The following is a 17,044-nucleotide window of genomic DNA, read 5'->3' as shown; positions in this document are numbered from 1 at the left end:
AAACAGCTCTCAGACAGCTGAAAATCCGTGGAAGCAACAAGTCAAATCTCTGGCTTGCATCCACGCTCCTGACAACCTTGAACCTTGTTCCCTGGACCCTTGGCTTTGGACTCTGACCCTGGACTACATTGTACATTTTGGCATTGGACTCTGACCCTGGACTATGTTGTGTGAGTTGGCTTTGGTATTTGGGATATTGGCTCTACATTCCCTGAATTCCTGACATAGGACTGGCTTATCGGACTCTGCTGTTGTAACCCCCGGGAATGTGACAGAAGGCTGCTGAAGACAGGGCCTGTTTTTCAAAATGTTCCATGTAGAAGTTTGCTATAACCAGGCTGAGGGGTCTCCTCGCGGCCACTCCATCTGTCTGTTCATAGAAATCATTATCTGGGCTGTGATGTCTTCTGGAAAGATCTGCTGGGTGAGTGTCAGAGTGTCCTTTATCAGTACCTTGGGGAATAGGGATGCTACATCAAAGCTGATTAGTCTGTCCCTGAGGTTGGTTTTAGGGTGCTGATCTTGTTTATGAAATGCCCTGAGTCTTTGATGTAGGATGAGGTTTGTCCAATGTGGGTCTGTAGGAGAGTGGCTACGTTTTTTGCTAATTCATATGTCGGGGAGCCAATGGCACTTACGATGGGCCTGGGTGGGATTGAATCTTTGTGGATTTGGGGGAGTCCGTATAGTCTTGGTGAGAGAGCTTCTGTCTTGCAGATTTGTTGAAGGATGTTGAGGTGCAAGGAGGAACTCCTGATCAGCATGTTTGTTTGTTTTGTGATTTTATTGGTTCGGTCGCGTTTCAGTTTTCTGTAGGTGGTGGGGTCTAGAAGTTCCCTGATTTTGTCCTTGTATTCTTCTGTTTGCATGATTACTTTAGTGTTGCCTTTGTCTGCTGGCAGACACCCTGCTACGTACCCACATTGAACAAACCTCATCCTACATCAAGCACTGGTTATTCTTTCCCTTTTGTTTTTCCCACAGACTTCCTGTTTGGGCATAGTAGAGCTACCAATTATAGCTACTTTAGCCACTTCTGCTGCTTTGTATCCAACCCCCACACCCCTTGTTTGGTTCTTACAAGCCCAGCTTCTAGCAGCATGTCTATACATATATGGCACATACTCATCGTTTTACCTAGCCTTCAATATATTTTGTCTACTCATTTACTTCCTCCACTGCTGCTGAATCAGCAAGCTTCCCAAGTTTCATGATTAAGAAACTGATTACTTAATAGTCCAAATTCATTTGCCTTAACATGGACGCTTTTATATCCATACCTATACACACCTCCCACGACCACACACTGAATTCCTTGTGTGTCTTTTGGCGCAAGAGGTAGACATTCTCGAAAAACTCTGACTTCTTTTTCTCTCTGCCCTTCCAGATAAGAGACTAGAATCTTACCATGAATTTGAGTCAGATGATGAAGAGGGAGGATTCTTTCCTTCACAGTCTTCTTTGAAACGTCTGTCCAGGGCAAGATTTAGCCGAAAATCAAGTGCATTCATTGCTGGCAGGTCTATTAGCCACATGTTTCGCAGCTGCAGTGCTGTACGTGTGTCAAGCATGAGACACCTGGCCTTCAGCAGCCCAATTGTAAGTATGCCATATACCTACCTCTACCTAATTTGGGTGTGACTACATTGCTGCTCCTTGATTTGTTGCCAGTAATTACCATAGAATCGCAACCTAGGACACACAAGGTCTTTGGATTGATTTGTGAAATCACCTTTCATATTGTTTGCAATAGGACCAACAATCCTGCTGATACGCAGCCTTTATTTCCTTCCTTCCTCTGGTCCTGCCTCTACTTTCCTTTTATGGTTTGCTGTGAAGCTCCTAAAAGGAGGCAGCATTCCAAACATCAGGGGAGAGGAATGAATGCAAGGGTATGTTCCCACAGTCCTCGAAATCACACACAGTCTGCTTACATCACTGAAACACATCACCAATAGACACCCCTCAATTTTTACCAGAATGGTTGCAGGGGGAATAGCCTAATTGTATTCCAGCATGCAAAAGTTGAGAACCACTACTGCCATACAAAAGAGTTGGTTTGGCTATAATTGCATTGAGTTGAATCCACCTTGTACATCTATTAAGGATATATGATGTTATTAACTGGAAATAAGGGGTTGTTTTATCATGTTTTAATGGAATTTTATTACCCTGACTGACCTTACGAAATTGTAATTATATGTATCTATTTTATATTGATTTGGTTTTACTGGTCTTTGACCGTAATAAAGTATTCAATAATTCAATTCACCTTGTACATCATGCAGGCACTAAAATATATTTCAATTTTACTCGCTTTATAAGTATAGTTATATGCCATACTAGCCCATACAGTCGCTCTTCTTCTTTGTTTCAATTTCATGGAAAATTTTGATATTTCTGTTCCACTTTCCTTCCAATGAGCTCCAAGCAGGGTATGTGGCTTTCCTCCTCTCCACTTTACCCATACACCAATCCTAGAGAAAGGTGAAGCTGAGAAACTGTGAGTTGGTGGCTGAGTGGGTATTTGAATCTGCATGTCCCAAGTCCTAGAGGAACCTTCCCTCCCACAGCACACTGTCTCTCTCCATCCATCCATCCATCCATCCATCCATCCATCCAACCATACCCTTAAATAGAAAGTCAGAATGATATCCAGGTTTTCTCATATTTAACCTGTTTAGCCATCTGGAAACAGTTTTGATCGGCTGCAGGTGACTGGGAGAATGTCTGTTTACAAGAGCATCCTAAGTAATCTACCCACAGTTAAAAAATCATGGCCAGAATCCTCTTTGTTTTGTTGGTGTTTGTAATGTACATACAGTTATGTGGGTTTTTTAGCTAATTGCCCACGGGGGGATGCACTGTCTCCTTGTGCACAGACAATCCCCACTGTTTTTAGTAAGATGATTTCCAGCTTGCCTAACTGGAAGCTGGAGCAGCTGTGGAGCACTCTACTTGTGAGCAATTACACTCCATAATTGCTAATGGATTCTAGTTCCTGGTGTTGGTAGATTGCATTATGAGTATCCATTGTAGGATTTACTTTCAGCCAACATATACCATGAAAACATTGGGTCTTCCATTCTTGTCGATAGAAGTAACTTCTCCATTGGAGCTTGGAGAAGTTACTTCCTTGATTACAGCTGCTCAGATCCCCCCAACAATATGATCATGCTGTCTGACGGATTCTGGGAATTTTAATCCAGAAGGAGTAAATAACGCAAGCATTGTGTTTGAAGTAGCACAAACATCCATATGTAGTGTAGATCCAAAGGACCCACTCAAGTAAGTCATCAATGCAGTTGTCACAGGCATGTGTGATACACCCCAGGATGTTGGTGAACCAAATGGCAAGATAGCAAGGGAAGAATGTGTGGTCTAAAAGTAAGAAGTTTTGATACTGCCATTTTTGCATATAGTTTACAGTTAGAGAGGAAATCATTGTGTTACTGATGGCTTCATGGCCATCAGGCAATTGCCATTATCGTTTCTTCACTCTCTAAGTAGTTCATCACACATTGATAACATTTTTAGTTGCTGTTGCCAACACCCCAGAAAATATTGATGTTTTCCAGTTTTCTGTAGCAGCCAGTTCTGACATTGCACATTGAAAATACTAACACTGTTAAGCCAGTATTTGTTACTTCCATTGCTACTTAGGATCAGTAAGATAATGACATAACCTTTAAAAAAATCCTCTCAGTGTGCTTTAACATGCTCTTTAATGGTAATGATTGGGGAGGGAAAATTTTTGTGACTACTCATTCTTTTCCTTTTGAACTACAGTTTGCTTACATTCTTACTACTTAAAAACTAAATACGTACAGGTAACTATGTAACCACTACTAAACGATGAGGATAGACTTTTAATCCAAAAAGTTACTTTTCCAAAATGTCTCCATTCCAGTTTTCTTAAAAAGTGATGTTGACTAGGATGCATTAAAGTGGAAGAATTATGTTTGTGTGTGTGTGTGCATGTGTGAATGTATTACTTGTCCAGTCACATCTAACTTATGATGACCCTAATACCGTTTTCAAGATGTAGGAGATATTTAAAGTTTTACTGGTGCCACCCTTCCACGGGTTCCCATGGCTGAGTGGGGAACTGAACCTGGGTCTTCTGAATCCTTGTCCATCATGCTGTCCACTACACCTGACTGGTTACTTAGAATATTTTTACTGTCATTATTGCTTGACAAATAGGAAACAGATGTTGTGCCAGACACGCGACTTGAAAAGAAATTCAAGATGATCTCACGCAAAGTCTATGAAGAGTATGAGATGAGGGAGGCAATGTCAGATATCATGAAAATCAGTGAATTTTTCATTGCTCTATCAATTTGCAACACAGTTGTTGTTTCAGTACCAGATCAACCACATCTAAAGGTAACCAAGGGGAGGGCTACCGGTACTCAAGGTGTTTCGTAGCATGCATCAACCTCCTCCCAAATATTAAAAACTTATTTTGGTGCCTTTTAGTCTTGTTAACACTTTGTTTAATAAACAATCTTTCTCTTTTGTTGGCTTGTCATCCTTGCTGGGGAATGAAGCTATTGTTTAAGTGGGATTTTCTGAGTTTTTGAGCTACAAATCCTATAAATCTCCATTCTGGGAATTCTACCTGAAAGTCTCCATACAGACACCTACATGTGGCTCAACTGGGAGAAAGGACTAACCTGCAAGGCTTTGAGGCCTAGCTCGGCTCAGATTCCTGTGCAGAAAGAAAGCTTCTAGGTTGTTCTCAGGCAGGAATAGGATCCTAGACAGAGTTAGGTCCAACAGGATGGGCAAGTTGAATCCCTCCAGTTGTTGTTGGATTGCGGCTCCCAGTCTTCCTCACGTTGGCTGGATTGGCAAGAACAGAGAGGAAGTGTGGTCCAGCAACGTCAAAATGGCAGGACTTTGCTTACCTCCGTCTAGGATGTGACTCATGCCTCATTGTAAGAGGAAGTGGCCCTGGCCACGGCCACAAGGAAGAAGCTGTTCTGCAGCTGCTTCTTAAACAAACAAGCAAGCAAAACAAACAAACAACTCTCCAGACCTAAAAGATAGTGGCAAGTGTTGTTCAGTCACTAATATCTTTGTCTGAAGCAACATACATGGAGAGGGGGGTGGCGGCTCCACTCCATATCTTTTTTTAATTAAATGTATTGACACTAAAACAGCTTTGGTTGTCCTAATTAATAAGTTCAGTCTGGATAAAGACAAAGCTAGTGTGGCCCTGTTGATTCTCCTTGTTTTATCACCAGGTTTTTGAAGTCATTGCCTATATTATTTCATAAGAACAAATTGGTGTTTTGGGTATACGGTATGGCAATATAATGATTCTGCTCTCACCTGCAGGGTACATTTCAAAAGGTAGAAATGGGAGGTTTCTGCCCATGAGGCAGGATGCCCTAGCTTATCTTATCTAGGACATCTGTCTTCTCCTAGTGCCTCTTAATTTCAATATGAAGCAATATGAATCAGAGGTTTGGAGTAAAGCATATTTCAGATGCTGATGGTACCTGGCACTATTTCTCCTGGTCATCCATCTGAAAGTCTTAGGTGTTGTTTCCCTCTTGCTCCCACCCCCAACATAGGCTATTGTCACACACGTTGAACCCTACAAAACCGTCCACAGGCAGATAACACATGTATCAGAGTTGTTGTAAAAGTACAGAATTTTTACTTTGGCAATAACCAACTCTTTTGGGTGCCTAGAGAGAGAGAGAATTAACACTACCCAACACAGGAATTCAGATTTTATAATATATAGGGCTTATTGAAAGATAATAGTTTTCTGCAGAAAAGGAGGTGACAGGAGACTTTACACTCAAATCATGTCAACTCAACAATAGAAAAGAATAGGTTTACCTTTATCGGGTACAAATCATAAGCTTATATGTTCAAGAAATGGGACCAAAAGGTTCCTTAGTCAAGGAAAGTCAAGGATAATTTGTCCATCAATCCTGCCTTCAACTTATCCTTAGCTAGTAACATGTAATCCTAGCTAGTAACATGCAATTGGACAAGAACACATATATGTATGGAAACATTCAGGTTACTGAGGCGCCCTGTCATCATAACTTTGTTGATACTTTGCATACAAAGAAACTGGTTCATTCAAATAGATGCACAAAATTTTATCATCCTGTTGCTATTGTGTTCTTGAAAATGTCAAGTTTTGTAGTCTAAAGTTTCATTTCCCCTTTCCCTTAACTGTTCCATTCACTAGCCAGAGTGGAGACAGCTGTGTTTCTTGACCTTGCTTTTCATGAGAAAGCATTTGTTTGGGTGTATAACATGTGGAGGAATTCCTCTGGTCAGCTATTTCTTTGAATGAGACTTTTGTTTCATTGGTAGCATAAAGATTTAAAGACAGGAATATTGAATATAGTAAAATATGTGTATTAAGGAGAAAAGTAGGGGAATTTGGGTTTTTCCTTCAGAATAATTCCACAGTAGTGTGTAAGCTTTCCTTGAATATTCTTCACCAGTCCAATGAGTAAAAAAATTGAGTGTAGCATGTTAAATGCAAATATTTGGCTAGATATTTTAGCTATGAGGTCCACCATTAAATTTAAGACACAAAGTGGAAAAAGCAAGTTTGTGTCAGTAGCATTCACAGAAGCATCTGTTTACACCTAATAATGCCTATTGAGATGGAGAGAAAATGGTGGCTCTCTCCAACTGTGTTACTTGTGTTGTTGGGTCTTGCCCTTCTCTTTTGGGTAAGGATTATGGATTTTGCCCTTTGCGGAACAGTATTGATTGATCCTTATTGTTTTACAGCGGCGGTGGTCTTCAGTAGCCAGAATGCCTGTTTTACCCCCGACTGATTTTAGACAGATGTTTCAAAAAATTTCACCCCGGAAGGCAAGCCCCACATCTGTTCAATCTCAAAGCTCAGTTGAAGCACAGTCCAAAAAACCTGCGACACGACCAAGGCTGAATGTTGTCCACGTGCAGTTTCCAGCCTCCATAACTAACCAAAGCTCCGAGTCTTCTGAGAGTTCACCAAGCAGCTTAACATCTAGGCATGAAGAAATGAGGACCTTGAGTGCACCTGATATCATTAAACAGAGATTGTCATATGATTACTGTGCATCCATGGAGCTGTCTTATGAGGCGGAGAGTCCTGATGAAGCAGCCCTTGTGCATGCTGCCAGGGCTTATCAATGCACTTTAAAGGCGAGGAATCCGGATCAGGTGACGATAGACATGGGTCCTTTGGGAACATTGACATTTCCACTGCTACATATTTTGCCTTTTGACGCCACCCGAAAACGAATGTCTGTTGTGGTTAAGCACCCAATATTAAACAAGATCGTGATGTACACAAAAGGTGCAGACTCTGTCATAATGGACTTGCTGAAGACGGAACCTACCGGTATGGATGGCCCTTTCCCCCACTATCCAGACTGATTCAGCAAAGGCTGTTTGTCTCTCTCAAAACAGATCAATTGGTGTGGTTAATTATACAATTTTTACCTTGCCTTTCATCCCAAATTGAAAACCAAAGTAGCTCGCAGCCACAAGAAAATACATTCACAAAACCCACAAAAAGCTGCATATTTCAAACACGGTAAAACAAATAGCAAGAAGAAAAACTGAATTAAAAGCTATTGAAAAGTACATCGATGCACAACTGCAACCCCTGCCCATTAAAAAACACCCTTTCCTTGTGTTCTAAATAGTTGTGATATAAGAAAAAGCTAGATAAGTGTTAATATTAACATTAATCATCATTGTTAGCATCAAAGCAACAGAAAAAAAAATCCCATTTAGCCAACACAGAGGAAAACTCTTGGGCTCAAAAGTTTAGCCCATCAAGACATAATGTCCAAGGTTTTCGTTTAGACAGAGATCAGATGTGAAGGGTGTTTCTCTCCCTCAGTTTTATCACGGTGGTATTCTGTACCTTGGGCATTTTTGTCAAATCTTCTAGCATATTGAGAGTTTATTATCTGTTTCTCAAGCTCTCCAAAGATGTTGAAGTAACATACGATCATCCTTCCCCTGGCAACTTCCCATTTATCGTAAAAACTAATCGGTAGGGTACATAGGTTAGGCTCAGAGATAAAGACGGGTGCAGTGTGGCTCACTGGGCAGTTGTACCCAGCTCTTCTCAGTGTAAATATAAAACAATTACAGTATTTGCTATCAAACAGTTATTTTCTTAACCATTTTCTACTTTTGCTTGTTTTTAATGGAGGTGGTAGATTAGATTAGAAAAGCCAAGTTTAACACAAAAAAGCAAGGGGAATTAAGCTTTTGCTCTACGATTCCTTTTCTTTCTTGCTTTCTTCCTTTTATTCTTTCTATTTCAACTGCAAAAGAACATAACATTTCTTTAAGCCTTCGTGGACCCCCTGTGAGAACATTGCGGTCCAAGATGTTGCACAGGCTCCTATGCAAGATTTTGCGCAAGGCCCTTTTGAGATAAGGTCATCTTGTGCTGCCACGTCTTCTACACCCCCTTTGCAAAATAGCACCATTTGGCAGAATTTCTTCTGTTGGGAGCTCTCACAATCTATTTGGGAACTTCATTACAAAAATCTTCTTGCAAAACCTAAACTTGATTCATATGTTTTTGCTCGTTTCCCCAGGTGATTTGGGAACAGACTTCAAAAGTAGAGGAATACAGAAGAAAACTCAGATGCATTTGGATAATTATGCTACAAAGGGACTGCGCACTCTTTGCATAGCGATGAAGGTAATGTTTTTTTAAAACACAGAGAAAGAATAGAGAACAGAGATTTTTTATTTTCCCTCTTGGAAGCGTATGATGCTATGTTGGTATTAGGCAGGTACCTTTTCCCAAATCTGGGTAGGGCTGATATTCTGTTGTGGAATGTTCAGACATACATGGTTGTGATCTTTAATCCCAAAATGAACATGTTGGGTGCAATTTCAGATTTTAGGAATAATTTGTTAAAAATTAACTTTTTAATCCTAATTTCCTAAAATTTTCAGCAATCATTTTGAATCTGTGGCTTTAATCATTAAATGTCAACAATACTATTTTAGTGACATTATCAGTTCTCATTCCTTTGATCATTAAATGATCTAAAGATATGATTATTTGAGACTTTAATAAAATAATTTATGGATGAAACACAAAATTATCTCATGATTTTTAGTGTAGTAAAAAGTAACTCATTTAGAAAAAAATGTATAATTTGATAATTATAATTTTAGAATTACATTTTTTTTTCTAAATGAGTTACTTTTTACTGCACTGACATGCTAGCACTAACTTTAGTGTTCTAAACTCACTATGGGTAAAACCCAAAGGCAGAGCCACCATCACTGACCATCTGGATGTTCTTTATGAGTGTCACATTCATTTTAGAGGAAGGACACTTTTTGCCTGCATAGAGGGGTATTTCTGTTGATCTGCCCCCATCTCCAAAGGGAACTTTTAAACTGTATACCTATTGATCTCTGCACGTCAGGCTCTTAGGAACTAGATTTAGCAAAAAAAATTTCAATTCAGAAAAATATCCAGTATTCTTTAGAGCAGTGGTCCCCAACCTTGGGCCTCCAGATGTTCTTGGGCTTTAACTCCCAGAAATCCTGGCCAGCAGAGGTGATGGTGAAGGGTTCTGGGAGTTGTAGTCCAAGAACATCTGGATGCCCAAGGTTGGGGACCACTGCTTTAGAAGATTACTACTGTGGCTTTTACTTGAAACAAGGAAACCTAAACATGCTCCTATTTTACTTTTAGACTTTCAGTAGATGGCAGTGAAGGAGAAGAGGTAACAAGTTAAACAGCCCCAAGAATTATGGTTTTCTTGCCCTGGTTAATGTACGTTGAGCGTTTCTGTAAAGTTCTGTTGTACCACAAAAATGCTAACTACAAGTTTCAAAGAAACAAGCAAACCCATATGTTTTTAACTCTCAGCATCACCACTCGCCTCTCTTACAAATATGGGTGGGATGATCCTGTGGCAATGGATATCCATCCCAAAGCAGTGGCGTACTGTTTTGTAAAACCAGGGAAAAAGTATTTCTAGTAACCAGCTGGAGAAAGATTTACCTCTCTCTTAAAGCAGCCTTTCCGTGCATGTAGGAATTGCTCCAGCACAGCTCCAGGAAAGAGTAGCCCTGTCATGGAACCAAAAAGGTCCAACTTGGGCATGGAGCAGGGTCAAGTTGGTTTACAATCTGCTGTGCACTGTGTCATCTCCAGAGGACAACTTACGCTGAACCATGACACAAGCAGTTATTTCTCCATATGACTGCACCCTCTCAGACTTGGATGTGATTTTAAGAATCTTCCCTCTGTGCTCTCTCAAGGGAGGTTTCAAACACTGACAAAAGAATATGGACACCTTTGCCTTTCCACATTCCATTCAAGCTACAGAGCACTCGAGTTCATGGCAACGGCCAATAAACCTGAGTTCCTAAGCTCTATAGAGCACTGCAGGGGAAGATTTCAGCAGAATAGGAAAGAAAACAATCTATCCTTTATGCCCATTTAAAACCTCTCATCTTATACCTCTAAGCACTTCAAGGCTGCTTTTCCAGAGAACTGGTTAAGGAGAATTCACTCTTACCAGGGGTATGGAATACAGTACAGTGGTGCCTCCACTTACGAACGCCCCTACCTACGAACATTTTGACTCACGAACAGCTCCGGTCACAAAATTTAGCTTCGACTTGCGAACGGAGCTTCCACTTACGAACACAAAAAGGCAGGGGGGAAGGGTGGGAAATTCAAATAGCTAACTGTAGGTGGCAACGAGGCTGCTTCTTTGTAGCTCTTTTGCCCCAGCCGTTAGAGTGTGTGCAATCTGAGGAGGCTGCTTGCTAAGGTAAGGTCCTGCTTTATACTTTTTAAAAACTGTTCTGGGTATTTTTGCAGTGTGGTTTTCGGCTGGGGGTGTTATCTTTCTGTGCTGTGATGGGTCTTGGGGGCGTTTGTTGTTTTTTGGTGTGTCCCCCTATTTCTGATGGGGAGGTTGTTGCTTTTTAGAGTGTTTTTTCCATTTCTGATGGGTCTTGGGGGTTTGTTTTTTGGTTCCCCCCAATTTCCAATGGGTCTTGGGGGGTTTGGTTGCTTTTGGGGGGTTTCCCCCCATTTCTGATGTGTCTTGCATACTTCCCTTGCTTTTTGCTTTGTTCTCTTTGCATTTTTGATCTGCTCCGTTTGTATTCTGTGCATTTGCAATGGTTCCTGCATACTTCCCTTGCTTTTCTCTTTGATTTCTGTGTGTTTCCCACCTTGTCCCTTTGTACTCTTTGCATTTCTGATCTGCTCTGTTTGTATTCTGTCCATTTGCAATGGTTCCTGCATACTTCACTTGCTTTTCCCTTTTCAGAAAAGTTTTTGCAAGGGTCTGTGCTGGCTGGTTTGCTCTAAAATAGAATTTAGACTCACGCCTCCCCCCACCATTGTCCTCCCTCCCTCCCTCCCTCTCTCTCTGCTCCCCCCCCCCCCTATGCTGAGGGGGTCTGTTTGCTGGAATAATGGTTGCTAGATTCTGTGGGTCCTAGGGTTTGTATACTGTGATATGACCTCTCTTTTGTTTTAAAAAGTGTTTGGTTTTAAAATGTGTTTTGTTTAAAAGGTGCTTGGTTTGGTTTAAAATGTGTTGGTGTAATATGTTTAGGTTTAAAATGTGTGGGTTTAAAATGTGTTTTAGACTCCAAACTCTCTCCCCCATTGTCTTTTCTCTCTCTATCCTCTCTCTTTTTGTGCTTAAAAGCACAAACCGTTGTCTGAGGGGTCTGTGTGCCCCAGTGATGACCTTCTTTCTTTCCTCTTTTCCCCATTGTTCCTTCCCTCCCTCCTTCTCTGCCCTTTTTTAAACCTAATTCATCTTAGGTTAAAAAAATCTCCCCCTAGCGTTAGAGGACGGATTAACCGGTTTTGCATTAGTTCCTATGGGAACTAATGCTTCGACTTACAAACAGTGCCTCTACATAAGAACAAAAGCAGCCAGAATGGATTAATCGGTTTTCAGTACATTCCTATGGGAAATGCTGATTCGACTTACGAACGTTTTGACTTAAGAACATCTTCTGGGATGGATTAAGTTCATAAGTCAAGGCACCACTGTTTTGTTTTGGGCCTCCGTTATTATTCTTTTCATGATGGCTTCCAGCCAGAGATGATCTGAGACTTTGAATTCTCTATAAGCAGTTGTTTTCTGGTTCTCATCATTTTGAATAACTATCAAGAAATATAAATTCTGCCCAATTAAAAGCATTTTAAGTCAGTCTTTTAAATTCAACCTTATGATAATAGTTAGATTGATGGAACACTGGGTAGCCATCAATGTCTTAAAAAAATGTTTTTTTAGTACTTTCACTGGCATGGACTTCTGCTGTTTCTGCAGGTGTTATGTGATGAGGAATATGAGGAGTGGTTGAAAGGACATTTTGAAGCAGAAAGCAATATAGATTCCAGAGAAGAGATGCTCTTGGCGTCTGCAGAGAGGCTTGAAAACAATTTGACATTGCTTGGTGAGTTGGAAAGAAAACTGTTGATTACCAAACATCTAAAAGTACGAATGGAAAACTTACTGCAATATTGCTTTAATTCCATAAAATAGTAAGGTTAATTTGAAATTTTGTTTTTGCCACTTGACAGCTGGAGAGGGTACAGTTTTGACCTTCAGATGTCCTTGACCTTAATGCCCCCAGGCCCTTGTTATGTGAGGTTGATTGGTGTTGTAGAACTAAACATCTGGAAAGCCAAGATACTCACACTTTCACCCTATGAAGTTCATTGTTTCACGGAAGGAGAAAATGTGTGGTGTTTTTTTTAAAAAAAATGAATAGTGGATAACTGGTATTCAAAATTAACATACTAGATTTATATGGCAGGTGGCATAATAGAATGATGTTTTTTCTAGGGCCTCTGGGAAAAGCTGGAAAATACAAACATGCATGAGTGAAAGGGGCATTTGGATGAGTGTCAGTTCCCTTCAGCCAAGCATCCTTTGTCTCCAAACCATTTTTTGAAAAAGGCTTAGAGCAAGCACTCATGCACTAGGGCAGCTGGAGACCATGGGGGGTGAGGGAAAGAGCAAAGGGACAGCACAGAGCAGGACGAAAACTGTTAAGTAGCTCTTCACAGCTTGTTATTGTAGCTCTGATGTAGCCCTGTCTCCTGTAAATCTGGAAGGATACTACAGAGATACTTTAACAAGCTGCAAACAAGGTGACTTGCCCATTTTCTCCTCTCTCTTCCTAACTCCTGTATAGCAGGCAAAACCGAACTCACCCAGAGAAACCCAACTTCCTGGGTGCAACTTCACAGTGGATCCATTTGCATTTTTCCTGTTGTGGAGTTGCATCTTCAATTTCTTTCCCGAAGCCCTGTCTTCACTCCCCAAAACATTAAACATACACACTGGACACACAGTGGTCCATAAAGCAAACGTTATGGAGGTGACCAAAGCTCCCTCAGAGTTACTGAAGAAATATGAGGTCTTTCCTCTGTGGTATACCCCGCCTTTAGAATAAAATTAAAAAAGACAAGTAAATCAAGCCATAAAATGGAAGGTCTTTCCACTCCTTGCTGCCCACTAAGCCCAACGTGGTACCCAGTAGTCTCTCCTTGTCTAATCATCCATTCTGGAAAATGGAGAGTCTTTTAGCACCTTTGTGCACACTAGTCTTTCTGCCCTCTCTTGCTCAATGTTGGATAATAATAGAGAACAGGGGAGAGACACTAAGATCTGCTGGTGAGCTATTTTTGTCCATTTCTCCTTTTTTTCTCCCCCACACCTACAATATCCTAGTTTTATCTTTTAAAAAAACAAAACAGATCCAGTATTTTAAAAGCATGTGGCATGCACGTTCTTCTCTTTAAAAAAATACTAATGTATTAATTTTATTTGTATCCCACCCTTCCTCACAGGAGCCAAGTGGCTAACAACTTCCACACAAAAAAACACTTAAAAGTTACGTCACTAGAATCATAAATATGGTTTTAAAATTACAGTAAAACCAACCATACAAACAAGCAACAAGACAGTAACAATTAACATTCCTACTTTACAGAGCTTTGAAAAGTTTGTAAAAACATTTGTAAATGACATCTGAATAATAACAACAGTGGAGTCTCCCGCTGGAAGGGAGCTCCATCAGATCCTTTGTGTTGACTCAGGCCTGGTTCTCAATGAAGCAGCAGATATATGTCTGGATTATACCCACTTAGGCTATGTGGCTGACCATGCTGACTGGGGGAATGTGCTGACTCTAGGTCCCCATGGTGACTTTTACAAGCTCTGGTAAATAATATTAATAATCCAGAATGGAACTTGGAAGGTCTGCCTTGGACCCACCACTGGTACGTATGATTATATACTCCCTAATGTCAGTTGCTAAATCCAGGTATGCTCCAAAGATATTTCAGACACTGAAATACAGCCTGATTTTCAGCACTGGTTCAGCTGTTAGGAACGGATGGAAGTGTCTGCCACAGGCAGCAGAGGCTTGGGAGTGGCACTGTGCTATGGGAAGGTCACATCCCAAGCTGCCCTGGGGTACAATAGAGGATGCTGTCTGTCCCATTGCCAGAGGGTTAAAGCGAAATCCAGCTAGAACAGGGGCAGGCACCTGGTTTTTCTCTGCAGGTGGAAAATCTCTTGGATGAGCTCTGCTAATTGCTCATAATTCTTTTCTGGATTTCACATAAATGGTTTCACAAAATGGTTTCACAAAATCTGCTGTTTGTTATGTTTGCTGGGTTGTAAAAAGGAAGATGCTTTGATTCCTAATTTTCTCCAATCTTTGCATTAGGATCTGAAATTGGAGCCATCTTGCTCAAAGATTCCTCAGTCTATTTCAGAAAACTTCCCAGTTTCATAACCAGCCAAATGGGTCTTGAGTTTTGTTTTCAACTTTACATCTCTTTTTCTTTGAGAGAAATAGGACATTGCTCCATTCTAAACACTGTTCCTTCATTTTCCTGGGTAGCTCCTTTATTTGAAAAACAGACTGATTATTGTAATCGCGAAGGCTTTCACGGCCGGGATCTGTTGTGGGTTTTTCAGGCTCTTTGGCCGCGTTCTGAAGGTTGTTCTTCCTAATGTTTTGCCAGTCTCTGTGGCCGGCATCTTCAGAGGACAGCACTCTGTGCTCTGGTGTAGTGGGCTTCCATCTGTCCCTAACAGCTGAGCCAAGCCCACTACACGTTAGGAAAGAAAAACCTTCAGAACACGGCCAAAGTGCCCGAAAAACCCACAACAACCAGACTGATTATTGTTTGCACTAGCAAAGGGATGTTTGTCCTAGGTGCCACCGGGATCGAAGATCGCCTGCAAGAAGGTGTTCCGGAAACCATTGAAGCACTTCAAAAAGCAGGGATCAATATTTGGATGCTGACAGGTGATAAACACGAAACAGCCATCAATATAGCATGCTCCTGTAAATTAATTGAAATGACTGATGAACTCTTCACTCTTAAGTCTGAAAGTCTGGTATGTATTATGTTTGTTTCTTCCGTAGCAATATTTTCCTGAATATGTTTGTATTATAGTATAATGAGAGCAAGACTAAAGATTGTGGACTTCCTCATAGTAAAGCAATAGTCCTATAGACCTGAAAACAACAAAGGAACAAACACATCCACTCAGCTATATCCAGTTAATTATTGCTGCACAGGAGCACAGCACATGTTATTGTGCAACAGAGCAAATCAATATTCTACAAGGCAATTCTAAAAATGGGGGCACGCCAAATAAAACAGCATAACTTTGAAACTAGACTTTGGATCAGCACCAAATTTAGCACATATGTACCAGACAGTCTTCTCTTGGTCTGTGCCAAATTGGAGGGTGTTTGGGCAAAGTTTTTCAAGTTATGATTTTTTTTTTAAATGTAAAACTCTCCCCCCATGCAGGAACTGATCTGCAGTTTAAAAACACATCAAATAAATTGAAAAGACCAGTCTTGCATATCTTGAAAAAGAATGATTGGTCCCAGCAATTTTGTTTGTTTGTTTGGAAGGAATCCAGATTGCAGGGGATGAAATACTGATCCACAAAAAAGGCCTGATGGCTGATGAAGAAAAGACAATTCTCCAATGAAAAACACAAAGTTTTTCCATGCTAAGCTTAATGTTGTGTGGTTGCTGGTTTTTAAATTTCTTTTTCTTTTTCTTTTTTTTTGTGCCAAATCCAGCACAAATTGTGGGGGTATATAGGCAATGTGGTTGTCTGGGAACACATAGCAGCAGCATTAGGAAGTTTCCATGACACTTGAAGTCTTGGATCTCCAAAACATGTGAAGTATTCTCAGTTTTTGGTTTGAGCTATTATTCTTTCTTATCTGTCATTATTCAAATCTTAAATTTGGTATCAGCCATCAATTCATTCTGTAGTCTCAGCCATGACATACAGTATTCCCCACCTACAGCCACTCCAAATGTACTATGCTACAACTCCCATCATCCTATCATTTTGCTATCCAGGAGTGATGTGGGGTGTATTGCAGCACAAATAGAGGCTGCCAGGTTGAGGCTGCTATATGTTTTTAAATGAACATTTTACGCAAACATTCTTCCCCAACAGAAACCCAAATGGCAGTTAATTATCTAAATTTAGTCCACAATTTCATTTGTCTCTCTCTGCCTGGGTAAAAAGTTGACACACTTTAATGTCATTAAAATGCTTTCAAGAGCTAGATGTTAAATTACAGTCATCCCAAACAGATGGCAGAATGCAGAACTTTGTGGTAGAAATTGGAGCACATATAATTTTGTTAGTTACTCTTTGTCATATTTTTCCGCAGCCATGCTTGATTATCATTAATGTGTTAGGATGTATCTCATTAAAATGGCATCACATATGGTACTCCAGAAAATTAATATATTTACATTTCTTAAGAAGGGTTGGGGGGGCGAAAGTATTGTCTTTCAAAATACCCAGTGAAGGAAACAAGGTTAAAAGAAGAGCCAGTTCCCCCTCATAATAGCCTAATTTTGCCTTCTGGTTGAAATACTTTTATAGATATTATCCAAATGTAATCATTAAAAACAGAAAATGATTTTCCCCTTAAAAACAGTGTTGAAAAGAATGTATTAAGATGGTTAGAACAT

At 40.4% G+C, this 17,044-nt stretch overlaps 1 protein-coding gene across 1 annotated transcript in view; it reads left to right on the top strand.

Annotated features, from left to right (window-relative positions):
* The window catches only part of ATP10D (ATPase phospholipid transporting 10D (putative)), a 59,743-nt gene that overhangs the window by 18,376 nt on the left and 24,323 nt on the right, over window positions 1-17,044 (top strand). The window contains exons 9-14 of the mRNA XM_020792535.3: window positions 1,388-1,599; window positions 4,207-4,389; window positions 6,778-7,375; window positions 8,595-8,701; window positions 12,333-12,459; window positions 15,241-15,425. Coding sequence (XP_020648194.3) covers window positions 1,388-1,599; window positions 4,207-4,389; window positions 6,778-7,375; window positions 8,595-8,701; window positions 12,333-12,459; window positions 15,241-15,425 — 1,412 coding nt within the window. The remainder of the gene's footprint in view (window positions 1-1,387; window positions 1,600-4,206; window positions 4,390-6,777; window positions 7,376-8,594; window positions 8,702-12,332; window positions 12,460-15,240; window positions 15,426-17,044) is intronic.

Source organism: Pogona vitticeps, chromosome 5, assembly GCF_051106095.1.
Source record: "Pogona vitticeps strain Pit_001003342236 chromosome 5, PviZW2.1, whole genome shotgun sequence".
Taxonomy (NCBI): domain Eukaryota; kingdom Metazoa; phylum Chordata; class Lepidosauria; order Squamata; family Agamidae; genus Pogona; species Pogona vitticeps.
Note: the sequence above shows the minus strand (reverse complement) of the source record. Positions and strands in the feature narration are given on the sequence as shown.